The sequence below is a fragment of the Loxodonta africana genome, chromosome 3 (assembly GCF_030014295.1).
Source record: "Loxodonta africana isolate mLoxAfr1 chromosome 3, mLoxAfr1.hap2, whole genome shotgun sequence".
Taxonomy (NCBI): Eukaryota; Metazoa; Chordata; class Mammalia; order Proboscidea; family Elephantidae; genus Loxodonta; species Loxodonta africana.
Window position 1 is genome coordinate 31,226,196 of NC_087344.1, and position 23,018 is coordinate 31,249,213.

A 23,018-nucleotide genomic window follows, 5' to 3' on the forward strand; every position below is an offset into this window, starting at 1 on the left:
CCGGAGGCTTGCAGGTGGTGCAAATGTTTTGTACTCGACTGCTCACCTGAAGCTTTGCTGTCTGAACTCATCCAGTGGCACCAGGGAACAAAGGCCCGATGGTCTGATTCTGTAAAGACGCCTGCCAAGGAAACCCTATGGGGCAGTTCTGCTCTATAATGAATGGGGTTGACATAAAACGGAGACAATGAGTTTGGGTTTTTTGTTTCTTTGTTTATGAATGACCATGCTGATTGGTGTTGCTTCTGCCTGGTGTGTGTAGATTTCTGTTCCCACCAGGACTCTTTGTGGATTGGTGGGTCTGGTGGGTTATAACCATATCAGTGATCACGAGTCAGGGGCTGGCAGGCAGTCAGAGGCCCCCTTCCCTGTTGCTGGATTTCGGAAAACCTTCCTTGGGAAGTCTGGACTTTACTAAATTAATTCCCTTTGGTCTGCTGATCTTTGTTTTCTCTCTTCTCCTGGTGGAGGTCAGGAATAACCACAAGCTGTGAAGAACTTCTCTCTCAGACTTCAACACCCATTGAGAAGTGCCTTCCACCCTTACACACCACAGACAGACAGACACACAGAGACACACAGACATACATATACACACAGTTCCTTACACATACACAGACACACACACCTGGGCAGCATCTGTCCTGTATTTGCAGAGCAATTCCTGGGCTTGGCCCAGAGACAGGATCTGCAACCCCAAAACCCATTGCCATGGAGTCGATTCCAACTCACAGCCACCCCACAGAGTTTCTGAGGCCGTAAATCTCTACAGAAGCAGACTGCCACATCTTTCTTCAGTGGAGCCACTGGTGGTTTCCAAGAGCTGAGCTTTCAGTTAGCAGCTGATTGCTTTAACCGCTGCATCAAAAAAACCCAAAAAGGCCATGTTTATTCAGCAGTGACTGTGCCAAGCACAGCTCAGGGTCCTTCACATTCAGTTCCTGGGACCACCTGAGGTAGGTATTGCTATTATCCTCATTATACAGATGAGGAAACTGAGGCACAGGAAGGGAAATTCACTTTTCCAAAGTTACACAGCAGAGCTGAGACTTGAATCAAGATACCTTGCCCCCACTACTCCGAGATGAGCCAAAGCTGATCCTGCCAGCTTATAATGGGAAAAAAAGAGGAACCTGAAGTGAAAGACGGGATGAGCCTCCTGCTGACTCTCCCGTGAGATCACTGGACACACACGGGGCTCACCCTGTATCTACTGGCCAGGCTGCCTAGGCACCAGGGGGCCAGAGGAGGAAGGGGCTCCTGAAGGCAGGGGAAGGGGGTCACAGAGGACCGGCTCGGATGGGTGGACATGGAGAGGAGGGTGGTCGTTGGCAACAACAGGGAGGGAATAAACAGTCCTGGACAGGCTGCCTGGGTGTGGGCTCTGGATGCCCCCCTCCCCTTGTGTGCTGGGCTAACCAGGGCCCTGCGTTCTGGGGGATCCCAGCAGCCAGAAGAAGGGATCTGCCACTATGGGTTCCCTTCCCTGACTTAGGGCCTCAATCTTATCCCTTAAGTCCATCCACAACCCTGGCCTCTCTCCTGCTCTAACACCTCCCATGGCTCCCTGCTGTCCACAGGTTAATTCCATGATCCGGATCTGGGAGAACCCGCGGGCAGCAAGGTGGGTCTTGAGCTCCGAGTGACTGGGCCCTTCTCCACCCAATCACTCCCACCCACAGTCCCGCGGTCCCCAAGCACCCCTGCTGACTCCTGGGGAGACTAAGGCAGAAGTGACAACAAAGTTTTATTCCTGGGAGTCTCCTAGGGTAGGTGGGTGAGTAGGGGCGGAACTAAGGGGCAGCGGGGGTTACTTCTGGCCCCCACCCAGTGGCTCCACCCGCAGCCACAGCCCATCCTCAGCGCGCAGGATCAGCTCCGGCTTCCTCCGAGGCTCAGCATCATCTGGCAGGACACGGAAGCGCAGCAGCGTAAGCGCCAGGACCACCTTCATCTCGGTCATGGCGAATGTCTGCCCGATGCAGTTCCTGCCAACAGGACGGGGTCTCATTTAGCCCAGGTTCCTGTCCAGGCCTTACTGTTCCTGGAATCTGGCCCAGGACCCCCACTCCCATCCCGCCCTGATCAGCTCAAGGGATAAAGAGGGGGTGACCGAACCGGGGACCCCCATGAGGGCTTCCGTGGGTCCCCTGAGCTTGGCCCAGACCCCAACCACTTACTCAGAACAGCAGATGGGGAGGGGCTCTGAACACCCAGGGACCCCTCCTTGAATCCCACCTCCGTTCCCCCACATCCTTGTCCAAATCTCAGGGGGTGGAGAAGGAAGGGGGCTGGAACTTGGACCACTGGAAGCTCTCCACACACGGACACACAGACACACACACAAACACACACACACAAATCAGGCCTAGACGAAGTCGCAGATGCTCCCCCCATATCTCACCCCATCCTCCCTCAGTCGCCTGCACATCTCACCTGGGACCTGCAGAGAAGGGAATAAAAGCCAGAGGCGACCTCTTCTCACTGTTGTCTAAGTTGAAGCGGAAGGGGTCATAGACCTGGGGGTGGGGAGACAGGACTGTTGGGTGAGGTCTCCCAAGACATACCACCCTGGAAAGCAGATGCTTGTAGAGTGCCAGATGAGGTGTCTGACTCCCCACTCAGGACCCTGCCCCTTCCCCAAGTTCCTGCAGTGGATAAGGATGGGTGGGCGAGGGCGGCACCTCAGGGTTCGGCCACACAGAGGGGTTGTGATGGGTCCCAAAGATGCTGATGAGGCAGATGACACCTGTGGGAAGAGGGGGCAGTCAGATGGAGATCCCCCCTGCCTGGTGGGCTCCCCTACCTGCCCGGGACCTCCCCCTTGCCAGTGTGGGCACCTTTGGGGATGATCCGGCCATCTGGAAATACTATGTCCTGGGTACAGCAACGTGCGATGACAGTAACTGAGGGATACATCCGCAGACTTTCCTTGATGCACATGGTCAAGAAGGGCAGCTGGGTCAGGTCGTCCCTAAGAAACCCCACCCCAACAATTAACCTGAGAGCAAAGACTCCCCCAGGCCCCTGCCGCCTGGTGACACTTTTTTTTTTTTTTTACCATCTCTCTCTGACCTTCACTCCTTATAACAAAATTAATTCCAGATTTATCAAAGATAAAGCATGAGATAAACAGATAAGCAAAACATGGTATATACACAGAATGGAATACTACTCATCCATAAAGAGAAATGAAGTCCTGATGCATTCCACTACATGGATGAACTTTGAAAACATCATGCTGAGCAAAATAAATCAGTCACAAAAGGACAAATACTATATGGTCTCACTTATATGAAATAAGCAAATATAGGGAAACCAAAGATTACTAGTGGTTACCAGCAGTTGGAGGGAGCGGGACAGGACAGAATTTTTGCATAGGGGACCTTGAGGTTATGTTAATGGTGGTGAAATGATTTGGAAAAGGATAGCAAGAATGGTCTCACAGCTTGAAGAATGTAATCAGTGTTACTGAATTATACATGCAGAAATTGTTGAGGTAGTGTATGTTTCATTACGTACATTTTCAACACAGTAAAATTAAGAAAGAAAAAAAGACAAAGCATTAGAAAAGCAATATATCACATAAGTCCCAGAGAAAATTTAGCTAGGTGTTTTTAGCAGCCTTTCTCAGCAAACCACAACACCCAAAAGCCATCCCGGAAAAGGCTGACAAATTTATACAAAAATGAAATATTATTCATGGTAAGAGAGAAAAATCAAAAGGTAAATGAGTAAGAAATGATGTAAACATATCCAAATTCTACTCCCACTTAACACCCTACTAGAGATAGTAGCTGATGCAACAAGACAAGGAAAAAAAAAATATAGCTATTAGAAATGTGGGGAAAATGTATCTGTACTGGCAATTAGTGGTTTTATACTTGGAAAGCGAGAGAATCAACTGGAAAACTTTCACCAACAGTGAGGATTCAGTAACTAGTTTCAGTTGCCACTGAGTTATTCTGCCTCCTAGAGACCCCAGGTGTGTCAGAGTAGACCTGTATTCCACAAGCTATTCAACAACTGATTTTTCAGATGTAGCTCATCAGGCCTTTCTTCCAAGGTACCTCTGGGTGAACCTGAACCTCCAACCTTTCAGTCAGAAGCTGTGTGTGTAAATTATTTTCACCACCCAGGGACATCAAGAATTCAGTAAGGGGGCTGAATTTTTTTGATCCCTTTCTTTTTTTGTATGGCTATTTACATTTTTAAGTCACTGATACAGTCAAATGATTCAAATTTCAAAAACTATGAAAGAGCACCTGTATAGCCCAGCACCACACACATTCCCTCCCCACAGGTTTCCCAGGTTATTATTTCGTTATGTGCCCTTCCAGAGATACTTTTTTGCATCTCAAGAAACTATATACACCTTCTCCTCGCTTATTGACTCTCTCATTATCCAACATTTTGCATTTACGACAATAGTAAAAAATCTACTATCTATTTTGCACATTAGCGGTATATGTCTGGCACTAACAAATGGCCAGTTATGAGGCGAGAGTAATGCTGGCTTTGGTGATTAATGTTATGGATCACCTTGGCTGGACCATGATTCTCAGAGGTTTGGCAGTTATGTAATGATGTAATTTAGCAGTTGTATAATTTTTATAATGATGTAGTCATCCTCCATTTCTGCGATTGGATGTGGTCATCCTCCATTTTCACATAATGCCAACTTTGCGTAACAACCTAGTCTTTGGAACCTAACTGTGTTGATAGATGAGGAGAGGGTGCAGTAGCATACTATATACTATACACTGCTCTGTATCTTTTTAATTTGACAGTATATCATCTCTTCTTGTATACCTCCTCAAACTTGTGTCAAAATAGGACCTTCGCTATCAAATAGCTTTCAAATGATTTCTTCTAGAGCTTTTAAGACTTCCTCTTTTAATTTTAAAGCTTTCCTTTATCAGGATGTTATATTGTTATAAGAAATGAGAATCAGATTGAATTAACTTTTTTCCAAGCAACTTTCCAATAGTCCCAGAGGTTTTTTATTAAATGATCCATATTTTCCCCAAGGTACAAAATAGCATCCTAAGCATTTACTAAGTTTGCTGGGCACAAAATTTATATACATAAATCATAGATTTTTCTATGTAGATAACTGGTATGTATATAGTACTAACCTGTTATAAAAGATAATAATACTAACTGGTAATAAAGAAAACAAAAGATGCAAATAATAATAATATAAAATACCTGGGTTAAATTTAACAAGACATGTGAAAGCTCTGTATTCCAAATGCACTTATAAATCTGACACAATCCAAATGAAATACCAATAGAAGATTCTATTCCCCATAGTGACGACAGTAGCAAAGGGTTCATTTAATAAAGCATGCCTAAGATCTCTAAGCAGACATTTTCTACTCTATTAAAAAACGATGTGGTTATTTGAATAACTGGATATCCATCTATACCCTGGAATAGGATGTATTAATATACCAAAGCATTTCAGTTTCCACCAATAGATCATATACTCAATATAAATAAAAATCCAGCTGATTTTCTTAGGAACTTGACAAACTTACTTTAAAATTTCTGTGGAAGAATAAAAGATCATGAAAAGCTTGGACAATTTAAAAATTAAAGATTAAAGACAGGAAACTCATTCTACCACATTTAAGACCTGTTGCAAAGCTGTAATAAACAAAACAGTGTGGTACTGTTGCAAGAACAGGATAATCCATTCAGGGGGCAGACTAGAAAGCTAAGACACAGACACATGAATGGGTAAAAACTTAACATCCAATAAAGAAGGCCATTCCACAAAACCCTGGAGAATGGATGGATAGTTTGGCTAGAAAGAAAAGATGGATAAATTTGACTTCATAAAAACTAACAAAAAGTCTAAAGGCCATCTTTTGCAATACGAAACAGAAAAAGGATTAATTTTTAATATATAACTAATTCTTATAAAGAAATCTGAAAAAAAAAAATACTTCCAAAACATCACAGCCATTGAAACCCTGTGAGCAGTTCTACTCTGAGACACATGGGGTCGCCATGAGTTGGAATCAATGTGACAGCGACTGCTTTGGTTTTTGTTTGGTTTGGTAGTTTGTCTGACTAATTAGATTCCTCTCCTTCTCCTCTCCCCGCATCTCTACCTCTGTCTCTTTCCTTGGCCTTTGCCCAGGCAGTTTCCTTAGCTTAGAGCATTCTTCCCAATTGCACCTAAATGGTTTCTCAGTTGAGGCTTCTTCTCTATTTCAACCTCAGTCCTATCCATGAAAGCTGGGACTATCCTGGCCTGGGACTGTTCCCACACCAGGCTGGGAACTCCTGGAATATGGGAACTGGGAACGGGTCCTTCCTGGGATTCCAGGACACAGAATGGAGCTGGGCATAGCGTTGGGGATGGAGGTTGAGTTGGGCACAGTGAAGGAGTGTCTGCTGGGTGAGGACTGGATGGATACTGATGCAGGTGTTCCTGGACAAGAAATGGAAGACTTTTACCCCCAGATGTCCCATGTGAATCCCTGGACTGGAAATTAGGGTAGAAATTAGGGGGTGGGAGAAGGGCAAACATCCAAGGGAGTAAAGATCTTTGAAAAACTGTGATTTCAGGGAGAAAAACAAGGGAGGTGGAGGGGAAGTTTGTTTACTGAACACGGGCTAAGAGACAACCGCCCTCATACGTTGTCACTATTCTCCCGACAGACCAGATCTTACTAACTCGAAAGCCACAACCTTTCCCCTCCTGACCATGCTGGGTATCAGGCCTTGCATGTGGCCTCTGCTCCTATTCTCACTAAGCAATTAGGACAGAATCAGTAGAAAGATCTTCCCTCATCCCCACCAGAGCCAAGGAAAAGTGCTTGGGGGAACAGGTGACGAGTTCATGCACTCACCATTCAATCTCCTCTGGTTGGCGGTCCCTCAGGAGCTCTCGCACCTCCTGCCGGCAACGCTCCTGGTATTCCGGGTGCTTGGCAAGGTTGTATAGGACCCAGGAGATGCCACTGGCCGTGGTGTCATGGCCTGACAGAAGCCAGGGAGACTTGGGTCACTGGGCTACTTTAGTACCAGAAGACAGACATCTTGCACTGAGGTCCTCAAGGAGGACAAAGGAGGGTGGAGCATGATGCGGTGGTCCAGGGCCCACCCACCAAGTCCCTGGAAATGACAGACACCTGCCCCCAATGCAACCCCATGCTGGGACCCTCACCCTCAAACATGAAGGTGTCAGCTTCTGCTCGGATGTCCTCATCTGACAACTCCTTCCCATCTTCATCCTGGAAAGAAGGCAAGACCACCATTATTCTTGAGTCGCATCAGCTGTAAGGGTCTCTGAGCCGAACCTCCAGAGTCACACACAGTAGTCAGGTTTCAGTGGAGCTTTCGGACTAAGACAGACTAGGAAGCCTGGCAATCTACTTCTGAAAATTAATCAATGAAAACCCTAACGATCACAACAGAACATTGTCCGATATAGTGCTGTAAGATGAGTCCCCAAGGTTGGAAGACACTAAAAATACACAGTGGCCACAACAATGGACTCCAGAGCACCAGCTATTGTGAAGATGACGCAGGACCGGGCAACATTTCTGTGTTGTTGGGTGCAGAGTCACCACAAGTGGGAGCGGACACTCCAGCTGAGACCATCTGCAAAGATTCCTCTACCATCCAGAAACTGATGCTCACCCTGCAGTCCCAGAACCATCCCCTTCCTCGTCATTTCTAAAGCCCTCTCCCCATAGGCCTCCTTCCTTTTCTCCTTGCCACCTGTTTTACGCCTAGTGGGAGGACTGAATGCTCCGTTAATGTTTCCATGTTTCTGCATGATGAAGGCTTTCTGAGAAAAAAAAATCACCGGCAACCTTGTGTTGTCAGGTGCCCTGTTCCAACTCATAGTGGCCCTATGTACAAGGAACGAAACACTGCCCGATCCTGCTCAATCCTTATAATCACTGTTATGCTTGAGCCCCTTGTTGCAGCCACTGTGTCAATCCATCTCACTGAGGGTCTTCCTCTTTTTTGATGACCCTCTACTTTACTGGTTGCTCTACTTTACTAAGTGTGATGTTCTTCTCCAGTGACAGATTCCTACTATTTCCATGTTCACAGTATGTTCAAAGAAGTCTCAGCACTCTTGCCTCTAAGGAGCATTCTCGTCACACTTCTTCGGAGACAGATTTGTTCATTTTTCTGGCCGTCCATGGTAGTATATTCAACATTCTTCACCAATACCATAATTCAAAGGCATCAATTCTTCTTTGGTCTTCCTTATTCTTTGTACAGGTATTGAAGGCAACTAGGTTACACTGAACGACAACTACTCCTGAATGTGAGAGACTGAGGGTGGCTCCAGAGCCATTTGCTCACAACCTACAGTAGTAAGTCCATAGAGTTCCGTCTTATCTCCCCGAGAGGCATTTGCTTACATGTCAGGAGTTGTAAACCTAGAGACTTTGCCCTCTCTCTGGAGAGTATTTGTTTATACTCCAGAACAAACCTCACTCACTCTCCCCTCTCTAGCTCTCTGGAGGAGAGGAGGGCAGATGTGCCACCTGTTCTATATAAACTAAAAGACTGATACTGTGGGGGTCATCTCCTATGGTGCAAACTCTGTGGCTTATACAGATGAATAATTGGGCCAACATCTTGTGGACCTTGTGATAATTTGGAACTGGAAAATCAGCACTATGATGCTACTCTGGATGCTGTTATTGCTGTGAAATAAATGATCTACTTTAACCCAGGAGTCTGATATAAAACATATGCATATATATATATATGTATGTATATGTACACACACACATACACACATATCTACTACCCATCTGCCAGTCTGCTGTACTATGGTGACTTGCATGTTGCTGTGTTGCTGGAAGCTATGCCACTGGTATTTCAAATTCCAGCAGGGTCACCCATGGTGGACAGGTTTCAGAGGAGGTTCCAGACTAAGACAGATCAGGAAGAGTGGCTTGGCAATCTACTTCCAAAATTAACCAGTGAAAACCCTAAGTATCACAAAAGAACATCGTCCCATACAGTGCTGGAAGAATAGACCCCTAGGTTGGGAGACACATAAAATACAAAGTGGCCACAGCAATGGATTCAAGTATACCAACAACTGTGAAGATGGCACAAAACAAGCCAATGTTTCATTCTGTTGGGCACAGGTCACCAAGAGTTGGAGCCTACACTGTGGCTGAGACCATCTGCAAAGATTCATCTTCCATCCAGAAACCCAACCCACCCTGCAGTCCTGAACATGTCTTCCTGACCATCCCTAAAGCTCTCTTCCCACATGCCTTCTCCCTGTTCTCCTTGCCTTCTGTTTTGTGCCTAGTGGGAGGATTGAAAGTTCCATGAGTATTGCCATGTTTCTGCGTGACGAGGGCTTTCTGAGAAAAAATCACTGGCACCCTGTTTTACCCTGAATGACTAAATGTCCCTAATGTTAGAGAGTGAGGGTTGTTCCAGAGCCATTTGCTCACAACCTACGGTACTAAGTCCATAGAGTCCAATCTTATCTCCCCAAGAGGCATTTGCTTACATGTCAGGGGTTGTAAACCTAGAGACTCAGCCCTCTTGCTAGAGAGGATTTGTTTATATACAAGAGCAAAGGTCACTCCACCACTCCCCTCTCTGTCTCTTTGGAGGAGAGGAGGGCAGATTTGCCATCTGTTCTGTACAAGCTACAGGACTGATAATGTTGGGGTCATCTCCAATGGTGCAAACTCTGTGGCACATACAGTTGAATAATTGGCCCTTGGGATCATTTAGAAATGGGGAGCCAGCACTATGATGCTACTTTAGATGCTGTTATTACTGTGAAATAAATGGTCTGCTTTGATATTATATTTGTGTGTGTGTGTGTGTGTGTATCTACTACCTATCTGTCAGTCTGCTGTACTGTGGTGCCTTTCATGTTGCTATGATGCTGGAGGCTATGCCACAGTTATTTCAAATACCAACAGGGTCAACCATGGTGGACAGGTTTCAGCAGAGCTTTCAGACTAAGACAGACTAGGAAGAAAGCCCTGGCAATCTACTTCCAAAATTTAGCCAGTGAAAACCATTTGAATCACAATAGAACATTGTCTGGTATAGTGCTGGAAGATGAGCCCCCTAGGATGGACTGAACCAAAACGATGGAAGGTACTCAAAATACACAGTGCCTACAACAGTGGATTCAAGCACACCAACAATTGTGAAGATAGCACAGGATTGAGCAATGTTTCGTTCTGTTATAGATAAGGGGTATACATATGAGTTATACATATGAGTAGGGGCAACACTAATAACAGCTACATTAAAAAAACCCACTGCCGTCGAGTCGATTCTGACTCACAGCAACCCTATAGGACAGAGTAGAACCGCCGCATAGAGTTTCCAAGGAGCGCCTGGCAGATTTGAACTGCAGAGCTTTGGTTAGCAGCTGTAGCACTTAACCACTATGCCACCAGGGTTTCCACAGCTATATTATATGTTATAGGAAACCCTGGTGGCATAGTGGTTAAGTGCTACGGCTGCCAACCAGAGGGTCAGCAGTTCAAATCCACCAGGTGTTCCTTGGAATTTTATGGGGTAGTTCTACTCTGTCCTACAGGGTCGCTATGAGTCAGAATCGACTCGGCGGCACTGGGTTTAGTTTGGGATATTATATGTTATATATTAAGTAAACACGCACACACCATGTCTGTGTAACTTACTAGTTTGTAAGTAGACTAAAATCTCAGGCCCTTCACAGTTCAAGATTAGCATTCCCTGCAGGTTGCATTCATCTCTGAAACATCTGATACATGACCCTCCCTTCCTCAAGCATCTTCCATGGCTCCCAGTACCCTCTGAATCACATTCGAGTTCCTCTATCTGACATCTGAAATTGAGGTTTTGCCCATTTCTCAAACCAGAACCTACAGACACTAACCTTGCTCAGCAGGAGCACATCAATGAAGTCCAAAGTCTTGGCCTTGGTCTTAGCCTTGAGGAAGTCATCAACACCGTGTTCTGAGAGGGTGCGGCGCCGCTCCTGGATGGCAGCATCTGTGAAGTCATGCACCAGGCGGCAGGCCCTGCGGAAGCGCCGCCCATCAGGAGTGAGGTGATACAGGAAGTCGAAATGCAGTGAGATCTGCTGGTTCCGTTTCGACACAAGGGCGCTGAGCTCCAAGATGGCAGCAATATATTCACTGGGCTTCCTACAGGATGAGGACAAGAAGGAAGGCAGCAACTTCACACACCTAAAGCCCAGGGTGAACCTCCCACCTGGGACCCAGGCTCTAACTCTCATGATGAGAGCATCGAGGAGAAGATGGCCCCAAAGATGTATGGTGGGAATGAGCCAGGAGATATGACTCTCCACATTTTCTTCTCTCCCCGCATCCCCATCCCTGGGAGCTGCCTCCAGGGGACAGTCACAAGGGAGAGCTTGGCCATCATGGTCATCACTCTCACCAGCCCCTTCTCCTTCCCAAACTGTCCATGCAGTTCACACTTCATCTTCTCCCACCTCATGCATGGGCCCAGACTCCTGCCTGATCACCTATTCAGTGTCAACGCCATCCAGTGTCTACACAACAGTTGGTCTTCCACAGACACAGATTTCTAAAGCTCATCTCTGAATATGCCCCTCATCTGCTCAAATGCCTTCCGTGACTCCACGGAGACATTGTGAAACTGAACATCCAGGAGAAGAAGACCCCAAAGATGCATGGTAGGAATGGGCCAGGAGATATGACTCCTCACATTTTTCTCTCTCCTACACCCCCATCCCTGGGAACTGCCTCCAGGCCCCAGTCACCAAGGACAGCTTGGGCATTATGCTCATCACTCTCACCAGCCCTGTCTCCTTCCTAAACTGTCTCTATAGCTCATACGTCATCCTCTTCCATCTTGTCCATGGGTCCAGACTCCTGCCTGGTCTCCTTCTATCCAATGTCAACACCATCCAGTGTCTACACGACAGTTGGTCTTCCACAGACACAGATTTCTAAAGCTCATTTCTGAACATGCCCCTCATCTGCTCAAATGCCTTCCGTGACTCCATTGGAGACCCCAAAATTAAGTCCATACCTCTTTGCCTAGTTTCTTAATATCCTAAAGATCTAGCCCCTCCTTACCTTTCCAACCTCATTTCCAATGTGTCCTCTCACTATCTGTTGCACATGCTCTGCTCATCCCAGCCTTCTTGTCTTTACTCAAATATTTCCACCTACCTGAAAGGACCTTTCTTTCTCTCCCATTCCCTGTCCTTCAATGCCCAGCTCTGATCCACCTCCTCCAAGAAGGCACTTCTGATTGCCCTGGCCAGTCCTCCCTCTCCACTTACTCCCTTGGGTCAATGGCCCAAGTTCCCAGATCTAGGTTTAGGACTCACTCCTGGCAGTGGCTGTCAAAGCTGAAGACACATTTTTGCAGACTGTCCAGGGTCATGAGGCTGATATGTTCAAACATGTCCAGACGGGTGCTGCCACCAGAGACCAGGTGTTTCCATTTGGCCTGGAAAGAAAAGGGGGCAGAGCTGGGTCTGTGCTCTGCCTCCTCTGGGGCCTCCCCCATAGCCCCAGTCACCAAGATGAACTCCACCCAGAACCCAAACTCCTGGTCCTCCATCCAAGGCACCCATCTCCAGAGTGGACCAGGCTTGACTGACAGTGAAAGCGGTCACTATTAAGATGTGAAGATCTCGCTGCTGTGAGTCAGGAGACCTGGGTTCAAGTCCCAGCTCTGACTCTTATGTTCTATTTGCCAGTGATCAACCCATTATTTCCCCTTGGTTCCCCACTGTTAAATGTTCACTAAGAGTTAAGGTGTCTTTCCGCAGTGTCATATAAAGCAGGTGGAATTCCAGCTTCACCACTTACTAGCCCACTTACTAGCTGAGTGAACATGGATAAGCTGCCTAATCTCTCTGAGCCATAGTATCACCTGTAATGGAACAAAAATAACCATCTGTGCCTCATAGGGTTTTGAGAATTGAATTAGTCAGTATATGTCATGAAATGGTACACAGTTTCCGGCATATTGTGAGTGCTCAATAAACGCTAGCTTGCATCATCTTCAACATCATAATCCCTACACATTCTTCCTGGGTATATCAAGAATCCAAGGCCGTTATGCTTTTTACTTGGGCCACTTTTCAGACATGTGTTTGTGAAGAACAACCTGAGGGATGAGGAAATGTCTTCCCTTAGGCAAAAACCAGGCTTTGTTCTGCTTACTATGAAAGTTGCAGATTCCCTAAGCTCAATGTTCCTCCCCAGTATTACAACATACTGCATCCATCTAGGTCCACCTCTGTTGCTCCCATGGGATTTGGATGGCTTGGGGAAAGGATACAAACCAACATGAAGCACATACTTCCTGCTGTGCTGTGAATAAAAAAATTCTTTATTGCTGACCCAGGAAACTCACATCTTCTAGCAGAATCCATGAAATAGTAACAACCTAACTTATCAGCTTGCAAATCCCAGACACTTATTTCCTATTTCTTACCTCTCCCTAAATCCACACCCTTTGCAATATGCCTTGGCAGCAACTTCTATTAGGAGGAGGAGCCTATTCCCCCACCCTCTGATTCTGGGGTGGCCGTGGGACTTGTTGTAGCTAATAAAACCTGGGGAAAATGATGGTGTTATAATTGTAAACCTAGACTTCAAGAGGCATTGCAGCTTCATCTCACTCTCTTGGAACCATGCCTTCACCATGTGAACAAGCTTGGGCTGCCAGCTGGAGGGCGAGAAACCACATGGAAGAGACCACTGGTTTCCAGTCAAGGTCATCCTAGATCAGCCTGTAGCCAGCCGAGTCCCAAACATGTGAAAGAGCCCAGATTGGGTCAGAAGAGCTGCCTACCTGATCCATACCTGACCACAGATGCATGAGGGAACCCAGCCAAGACCAGGAAAATGGCCCAACTGACCAGGAGACTCATGAGCAACAGCAAATGTTAATTATTTTAAGCCAGTGAGTTTCAAAGTGGTTCGTTACTCAGCAATAGCTACTACACAGTTTTCACCATTAGCATCAACACTATAACAGGATTCAGAGAGGGGAACATAGACACTAACAGGTTCTGTGCACCTACTATGTGCCAGGGACATGATTCCATTGTGTCATCTTGAACATCCTTCAAAGTGGAGATCATTATTTCCAATTTACAAATAAGGCAGCTGAGGCTGAGAGAGGAAGAACAATGGGCCCAAAGCTACCCAGCAGATCCAGGACCCCAGACCAGATCTGTTTGTGGCCCCTTCCCCCCAAGGCTCCATCACAGACTCTGGGTTCATGGGACTCACATGCATGATGTTCGTGCTCTCGTTGAAGATCTTCATGTAGGGCTTCAGAATGTTGAAGTGAAAGGCGGGTGTCAGCATGCGGCGGTGGCGGCTCCACTTGTCACCGCCACTCAGCAAGAGCCCGTCCCCTGTTAGGGGCAGCCACAGGCAGTGGGCAAGGGCAGCACCTTCCTCTGGACCCCCATGACTATCCCCAATCCCCTTCAGTTACTCACCCAACCAGGGCTTCAGGAAACTGTAGAAGATCACATCCTTGGGTGCGATGGCAGCTGACATGAATGAGTGCCATCAGTGGCCAAGGAGAGAGGTAAGGGAGGGACTCTGGGTGGGGGTGTGGGCTGCTAGCCAGAGGTCTGCACCCCGCTACAAGCCCAGCACAGCAGGAATGGGGCCAAGGGCAGAGGAAGCAGGGTGAGCCAAAAGGGGACCAGAAACAGGCTGAAGCAGTGAAAGTGGAGCAAAGGCAGAGCTCACAAAGACACCCCAACATGCTTACACACCCTAACATGGCAAAACACATCTCAACATGCCTGGATGTGTCTCCTACATCCAACATTTCTGAAACACCAAGCAGAGCCCCAAACCCTACAGTGCATTACATGCACTGAGGACACCCTGGTACGGCACGGCCTCCTCTGAGATCTCCGGACATGGACCTGAAACAGCTAACATGAGACCAGCATGTCCCAACATGGCAACAGCATACATGTCACACTCTCACATGTCCATAACATGCTCTGACATGGATCTGAGACTGCTGACATGGTCCAAACATGTGCTAACCTGCTCCACCATGGCCACGACATACCTGACACACTCTAACATGTCCATAACACAGCACAACATGCCCTGATATGGACCAGAACCATCTGACATGACCTCAGAATACCACACAAACAAGTCCCAGACAGAATTTAAATATGGACTCATTAATGCCCCAGATGTGGCCCAGGAGTGACTGTACATATCCTGGACCTGTCTCACAGAAGATTAAAGTAACCTCCCAGGCACTTCACAGAGGACCCTGGGTCCCAGGCACAGCCCAGCCTTGACACAGGACAAGCCCAAACATGGCCCCCACATGACCAACAGGATACCTGCACAATCTCAAATGGCATCTCAGACAGACCTCAAGAGGCCCTGAAGTCTTGGGCTTCAGCTAACCCCAGATGTGATGGAGACCATCTCCAAATGATCCCAGGTGTAAAAATTCACCCGACATGGCCAAACAGCAGGCATCACACAGACATGCCCTAGACGTGGCCAGACATGACTAGGGTCAGACAGTTCGGTCCAGGTGCATCAGGGACAGCAGGCCCAACCCATAGTTCTCCTGTCTGCCTGCTCAGTCACCCGCCAGCTGAAGCCAGCACAGGACTTGGAGCCAGAAAGCTGTGGGCAGCAGGCATCTAGCCGGGGCCAAGAGGACAGGCTTGATGAAGGTGGCGTGGAAGATGTGGACAACCACATGCCAGGGACCCACCCCTCAGCAGTACACATCCACAAAGTTGTTGGCCAGGCCTTGTGTGTACCAGAGATCCTCCTCTCAGCTCTGGATCTGGGGAGGAACAAAGAGGACTGAGTTCATGCCCTTGTAGGTACCAGAGAGAAGGGTTGGAGGCAGAGATCCACCCAACCATGAGACCCCTGTACAGCTGTTTGTCCCCTCTGTACCAAAACCACTCCTGGCCTTATAGCCTGACACATGGTCATTCAGGGTCCCTTAATCACAGGGGCAGAAATGGCCTCTCCCCATTGGGCATCCAACACCACCTTCTCCTTTGTGTTCTTTTTACCCCCATTTTCCACATAAGGAACCTAAGCCTCTGAAAGATGATCTCACTTTCCCAGGGTCCCCCAGACAGTAAGTGACTGCCTAAGACCTGAGCCCAGGTCTGTCTGAATCTAGAGCCTGAGTTCTTAGGCATTGTGTTGCTTGTGTCCTCAAAACAACAGCTCTGAGAGACCCGTACCCACCAAGACTGGGCAAACAGAGTTCCAGCAATTGTCTTGGGAGTTGATGGGAGTTAGTGGACACTCTGGGAGAAAAGGTGAGCTTTCCCACTGCAATGAAGCTTGTTGAATCATCATTTACAATGTGAGGAAAGAGTCTTCTTAAGGTAAAACTGACAAGGAAAGTAGAACCAAGATATAAAGACAGATTCCTGGTGGCATTGTTTGAGACCTGGATTCAGCTGTGCCTGAAGGCCACCCTCCCTGGACTTTTCATTCAATGGATTCTCTTTCTTTGCTTAGGCTGCACATGGTTGGGTTTCTACCACTCACAACTGAAAGGGACCTCGGCAACCAAAGAGTCAGGTAACTGCCCACAGTCACTGAACAGATTAGTGACAGAGTCGCGATCGCTGTTGGACACTGCCCATTCTCCTGTCCAGAGTACAAAAGGCAGAGGGCAAAGGAAGGGAGCAGAGATGAGGTGGGGTATCGTAGGAGAGACATCTGGGGGTCTGGAACAGGAGAGAAATGAACTTAGGATGGACAAGTCACAGGATGGTGTAGAAGGGACTGACCCACCACAGATGGACGTCATGGAAGTAGTGGCCCAGAGCTCTCCTTATAGCACTGCACCTGGGTGGGGGGCTTGGAGGCCAGGCCTGGCAGGAGGCTCAGAAGCCACCACTACCCACTGTACCACCGTGCCCCAGCTTTAAAAATTCCTACACAACTTTCCACACCCAGCTCCAACAATCCCTCCTCCAGGAAACCTTCCAGCCTGGCCCAACAGAAGTCTTCCTTCTCCTCTGAGATACTCTTGCCCACCTCTCTCACTGGACCCACTCCCAACCACATGGGCTTGGGGGTGTCTCTGTCCATGACTGGGGGTCCCTCCAGGACTGGTCCTGGATTGAGAACACCAGTAGGGTTGCGGATGATGAGATGGGGGCTGTTGAATGCATGAAAGAAAGAGAAAGAAGGCTGAGAGAAGAGGGAAGGGACTGGGGTCTTTCCAGAGCCACCCAGAAGCTGGAAGCAGAGGGGAAGCAGCCCTTGGATGCTGACAGGGCACCCACCACCACAAGCTCTGCATGGTTACCTGAGGCGTTAATGACAGGCCGAATGATCTCGGGGTGGCAGAGAGTGATGATGGGGCGGATAGGGCCCATCCAGGTCTTAAAGCCCTGCGGGTAGGTCGCTACCAGATGAGTCACTTCCATCAAACCCTCCTCCGTGGGGGAGCCCTGCAAATAACCAGGAGTGGTCACCTCTCCAGAAAGAGCTACAAGTGTCCACCCCTTCTCAGCTTCCAGAGGTGGCACAGCCTCTCTGTGAAACCTTGTCAGGATTCTGCCCTGAGGGAACGACTCCCTGCTTCCTCCTGCTCTGTCCAAAGGAACAAGGGTCCCTCAAGGGTGGGAGAGTCCTGACAGCAGCATCGAAGTCCAAGGGTATATCCAAGAACAGAGGGGGAAGGCACGCTCTCTAGCCACAAAGCTTGGCTCCAGGTGATGGGTTTTCTTGTCTTGGTTGTGGTTACAGTACAGTGGACAGTCCCAGGGGGAGGTCCCCGTGGGGAGGTCTGCAGGCAGCAGTGGGGTCTCAGGACTATAGCATAGGGACTTGCTCCTACATTTTCTCTGGGCCCTGGCAGTCCATGCCGAGGACACTGGATCCTCCACCGGGAAAGTCTGCAGATCTGGGACCTTACAGCCTTGCATGCTCCCCCAGGAGGAGGCATGAACTCTGACTGCCCATTACACAGCAGCCCACCTCGACAGAGCACGTCCTGCATGCTGGGCTGGGACAATCACAAGGGGAGGTCCCCAGGGGAGGTCTCCAGGTAGCAGTGTGGCCGCAGGTCTCCAGCATATTAACTTGCATCCACATCCTCTCTGCTCCTCACCAATGCACAAGGCCTCTGGATCCTTCAGTCGAGAAGGTGTACAGGACCTTCCACATGCCCCCTTGGCAAATCCAATGGGAACAGACAAAAACATGGACTCACTTGGAATGTAGTTCAGCCAGACCCCATGCAAAGCCCTGGAGTATTTACAGCACCCCAAGGAAGTAGGCTCAGCTGGAGCCCAGGCTCAAACTGATCCCACTGTGTCTTGGTCTCCTAGTGCACCTTAACACAAATACCAAAGTGAGTGGCTTTAATTTAAAAAAACGGAATTTATCGTCTTACACTTCCGGAGCTGGGAGTCCAAATCAGGACATTGGCGGGACTATGCTTTCTCTGAAGGTTCTAGGTGTTCCTAGGCTTGTTGGCAGATCCTCCCATGGTGTAACCCCTTGTATGTGTCTGTGCCTGTTTTCCCTTTTTTGTTTGTTTTGTTTTGTGTTTTCTCTTGGCCTACTAGGGCTGTTGTAAGAGAAATACCACACATAAGTGGCTTTAAAGAACAAGAATTTTTTGTCTCATAGTTCTGGAGACTAGAAGTCCAAATCAGGGTTTAAAACCAAAACCAAACCTTTGCCGTCAAGTCAGTTCCAACTCATAGTGGCCCTAAAGGACAGAGTCAAACTGCCCCAAAGGGTGTCCAAGGAGCAACTGGTAGATTCGAAATGCTGACCTTTTGGTTAGCAGCCAAGTTCTTAACCACTACACCATCAGGGCTCCAATCAAGCTCTAGGGCGGGTCAATTACTTCCTTGTCTTTACACCTGGGTGATCCTCGTTACTTGGCCAGGTGTTCACTTGCTCTCCTTTAGCCTCTGTTGGGGCTGTTCATCCACACAGAATACGCTCTCTCTTCTTGGCTTAAAAAAGCCCATTCCTCTTTCCAGCAGCCCCTCCTCCAGGAAACCCTCCTGCTTGCCCTCACTTCTTCGCTTGGCTGCTCAGCCTCATCTCTCCCTCTGACCCACCCTCGAACACACAAGTGTGGGGTGTCTCCATCTAGTTCTGTGTCCTCAAGATTGAGGGTTCCCCCAGGGCAGAGCTAGGGGGGTGAGTCCTCCCTAGGTGAGAACTCAGGTCCAAAACACCACAATGGGGATTGGAAAATAGGTGAGAGAAAGACAAGGGCGACCAAAGGCACCTAAGAGAGTAGCTTGGTGTCTTTATCCACAGCCACAGCACCCACCACCACATGCTCCAGGTGATACCTGCAGTGTTGGTGACTGACCAGGTGGTGTCAGGGTGGCAGAGGAAGATGAAGGGGAAGATGGGGCCTAGTCACAGTCTAAAGGCCTGGGGGTAGGTGGCCACCAGCTCAGTCAGGTCTACCAGGCCCTGCTATATGGGGGTGATTAGCAAGCAAGGTGGGTGGTCACCTCACAGAGGAACCAAAGGAACCCCCTTCAGGACCAGAGCAACCGGGAGTCCCCACTTTGAAAAGTCAGGTGAGGAGGAGCCAAGGCTGGAGACAGAAAGGCCCAAGGGAGGGACAGGAGACCAAGAGGATGTATCTGGAAGCCAGAGAAGACAAGGCTCCAGGAAGGATGGGGCAGCCAGCTGGCTGGGGGATGAGATCAGGGAGGTCCTGGTCATCCGTAAGTCATCTCATGGGTCATCATGGCATGATGGGGTAGGGTTTCAACTAGTACTGTGGACAAGCAATTGGGGAAACTGAGGCAACAAAAGCAGACAATGCTTAGTCCACGTGGAGATGGCAGAGTGGGCTGACCAGAGGGTTGGATGAAAATAGGATGCTTTGGCGGTGGGTGGGTAGGATTTATATGGTCATCTTTCTTTGGCTGTATTGTGGAGAAAGCCTAAGAGAACATGAATATTTCTTACCAAAGGTAAATGTTTTCCAAATGGCCATGAGGATGGATTCTGTAGTGGGGCTCATTAGTACATCTTGAGGGTGGAGGGCAAGATAAGAAAAGGAAGTGGCCTGAGGAAGGCGAGAGGTGAGGGAGACTGCCCGCACTTCTCCTCCGGCCCAGCTGTACCCCTGTGGATCTGGGGAGAGGGTAGGGGAGCTGCAGCCCTCATAGGAGTGGGCACTGGCCTGGGGCCAGCAGAGGTGGACCCCGCAGCGGATGAGGGGACCCTTGACTGTGTCCCTGATGAGGCCCCCTGTTCAGGGTGAGACTATGGGAAAGTCAGGAGGTCCAGCTCTGTCCATCCTGCCCGGTGAGTCCCCCAGAGTAGCCAGAGGTGCACTAATGGGTGAAATACAGGCAGGAAAATGGCCCAAAACAGTCTAGGGAAGGGGGAGAGGGAAGAAGGAGAGAAAGGGTTCAGGCATTGCGGCGGACAGAGAGGAGAAGAGTGGAATTGGGGCGTGAGGGAAGATAGCAGGGCTCCCTCACTGTCCTGCACTGCTCTGCTGTCCTAGACTCTACCCACCTCTGGCCCCCAGCCCCCTTGTCCTCACTGCCCTGGTCCTGACACCCCAGATCTTTCCTACTGCCCCACTCACCAGGCCCAGGTGCCCCAAGAACCAGTTCCTCACTGGGGGCTGCGGGAAATTTCGGAGGCGGCGGCAGATGTCATAGAAGGTGTAGATCCAGGCCAGGAAGCGGGCCAGGAGCCAGGAGGCCACAGCCAGCAGCAGGAGCAGCCACGGGGAGGCTGCCCCGGGCCACAGTCCCAGCCACGACAGGTTCAGCAGAGACATCCTGCAGGCCAAGGAGAAGGGGTGCTGATGGGGAGCTCAGAGGCAGACGAGGGACAGACACAGAGTAGAGGAAGGGCCCAAGGGTGTGGGCTCCAGAGACAAAGTAGGGGGCTAAGATGCATAAACATGGGATCAAAGAGGGGAAGAAGGCCCAGGAAGGCCACGGGAAGAGGTGGAGTGAGAAGTGGAAGCAGAGAGGGAGGGAGGGAGAGAGGGAGTCCACAGAAGTCCAGGGGAAGGTGAGTGGAGGGAGAGAGACAAGGGGTGCAGCTGAAGTCCAGAAAGATCCAACCCGAGCCAAAGCAAGACCAAGGTGTCAGGGGCTCTATTTATCCATTAATCAGGTGGTTCCAGGTCAGCTCGCTCCCTGGAGCCACCCAGCCATGAGCAGTGCCCCCCCCCCCGCACGCCCCCGCTATCACCAACTTGGCACATTCTGTCCCCAGCAGCTTGTCCTGCACAACCTCCTCTGCCTCTTTCTGGGACTTCTTTGCCTTTGGCCTGTCCTTAGACCCTGGGGGCAGGTAGGAAATGACTCATTCCAGCCATCCAATCCCCAGAGCCCTGGCTGATTCCTCTTTGCCTGGCAGCCAGCCCAGAACAGCACTGGTCCAGTGAACCTGAAGCACAAGCTCCGAGTCACACGTGGGAAAAACAAAACCCATGACCCGGCACTTCTGGCTTTATTTTCTCTGATACTCATGTCTTCATTTATAAGCTGAGGAGAAAATCTGTTACCTCCCAGAGCTCTGCACATACCGTGTGGTCAATGAGTACCTTCTGTGATCTCAGCACTGTTCTTGATACGGGGGTGGGGGCGGGAGGGGGCAGTAGTGAGCACAGTAGGCACAGTCTCTGCCCTTAAGGGGCTCACATCTAGTGGGGACACAGGCAGTGATCACATACATGGTCAAGAACTAGAGAGAGACCAGCTGGAAGATGGTGGCATGGGCAGCATTATAGATTAAATTTTGTTCCTCCTGATAACATGTCCAAAGTATGTGAGACATAGCCTTGCCATCCTTGCTTCTAAGGAGCATTCTGGATGTACTTCTTCCAAGACAGATTTGTTCATTCTTTTGGCAGTCCATGGTATAGTCAATATTCTTCGCCAACACCACAATTCAAAGGCATCAATTCTTCTTCGATTTTCCTTATTCGTCATCCAGCTTTCACATGCCTCTGAGGTGACTGAAAACACCATGGCTTGTGTCAGGTGCACCTTAGTTTTCAAGGTGACATCTTTACTTTTCAACACTTTAAAGAGGTCTTTTGCAGCAGATTTGTCCAATGCAATCAGTCTTTTGATTTCTTGACTTCTGCTTCCATGGGCGTTGATTGTGGATCTAAGCAAAATGAAATCCTTGACAACTTCAATCTTTTCTCCGTTTATCATGATGTTGCTTATTGGTCCAGTTGTGAGGATTTTTGCCTTCTTTATGTTGCGGTGTAATCCATACTGAAGGATGTCTGAAGATAATCAGAAATAAAAGGAATTTGTAAAACCCAAACCAAACTTATAAGAATTATTAAAGAAAGTCCTTAAAACAGATACAAACATCAATCCTGGAACTCTAAGCATCAAAGGAAGGGATAAAGAACTTGATATAGCACTGAATGGAAGAAGAAACTAACAGAGAATAGAGAATGAAGAGAGCTAGGGACTGGAGGTCTGCTTCCAGCTAACACAGTATAGACTCACCATCTTGCACCGCAACCACCAAAGAGTCTGGACAGGGAGTGCAGGAAGGCAACTTCACAGAGCTCCCAACAGCAGACAGAGAACCTGGTCTGCACATAACATCCTATCCCTACCCTCCTGGTTATCTGTGCCATACCCCATGGGGGTACCAGCATGGACCCACAGAACCCATATACCCCACCTTCCCAGCCACTGTTTTACTGCAAATGACCTGTTCCCACCCCCCACCCCCTGCTGGACCTGCCCTGCTGCAACATAGGGAAGTCCTAGACAAGATGATGAGAACTATCGTGCCCGCGGACAAGCAAGCAACAAAACGCACCCAGCCCACTCACCCAGACATTACCAAATAAACAAACAAAAAAAAATAAACAGGACAAAACAAACCTACAATCGATAAACAACAGGCAATATTAAAACATATTTTAAAAAAATAGGATAGGATGGCTCCAGTAAGTGAACAAAATAAAACACTAAATGAACTTCCAGTAGAAGAAAAGGTACTAGAACTACCTGATAG

The 23,018-nt window shown here is 48.7% G+C and overlaps 1 protein-coding gene across 1 annotated transcript; it reads right to left on the reverse strand.

Moving 5' to 3' along the window:
* Positions 1–1,341: 1,341 nt before the first annotated feature.
* Positions 1,342–21,264, reverse strand: LOC100657832 (cytochrome P450 4F2-like). The gene is made up of 12 exons (XM_003413290.3): positions 20,599–21,264; positions 17,320–17,464; positions 14,480–14,533; positions 14,265–14,392; positions 12,344–12,465; positions 10,895–11,165; positions 7,184–7,250; positions 6,867–6,996; positions 2,841–2,974; positions 2,685–2,749; positions 2,437–2,519; positions 1,342–1,988 (listed from the first exon to the last, which is right to left on the reverse strand). The coding sequence occupies exons 1-12, from the start codon at positions 20,794–20,796 to the stop codon at positions 1,811–1,813; spliced, it is 1,575 nt and encodes a 524-aa protein (XP_003413338.2). The 5' UTR covers positions 20,797–21,264; the 3' UTR covers positions 1,342–1,810.
* Between the last annotated feature and the right edge of the window lie 1,754 nt (positions 21,265–23,018).

Bases quoted from the DNA above. Each gene is read 5' to 3' on its own strand.
- LOC100657832 (XM_003413290.3), bottom strand. From the start codon at position 20,796: ATGTCTCTGCTGAACCTGTCGTGGCTGGGACTGTGGCCCGGGGCAGCC. The intron at 12,466-14,264 runs GTGAGTCCCATG...TTTTCTTTCCAG, and splicing joins AGAGCACGAACATCATGCAT to GCCAAATGGAAACACCTGGT. The intron at 6,997-7,183 runs GTGAGGGTCCCA...GGCTTCTGTCAG, and splicing joins TGACACCTTCATGTTTGAGG to GCCATGACACCACGGCCAGT.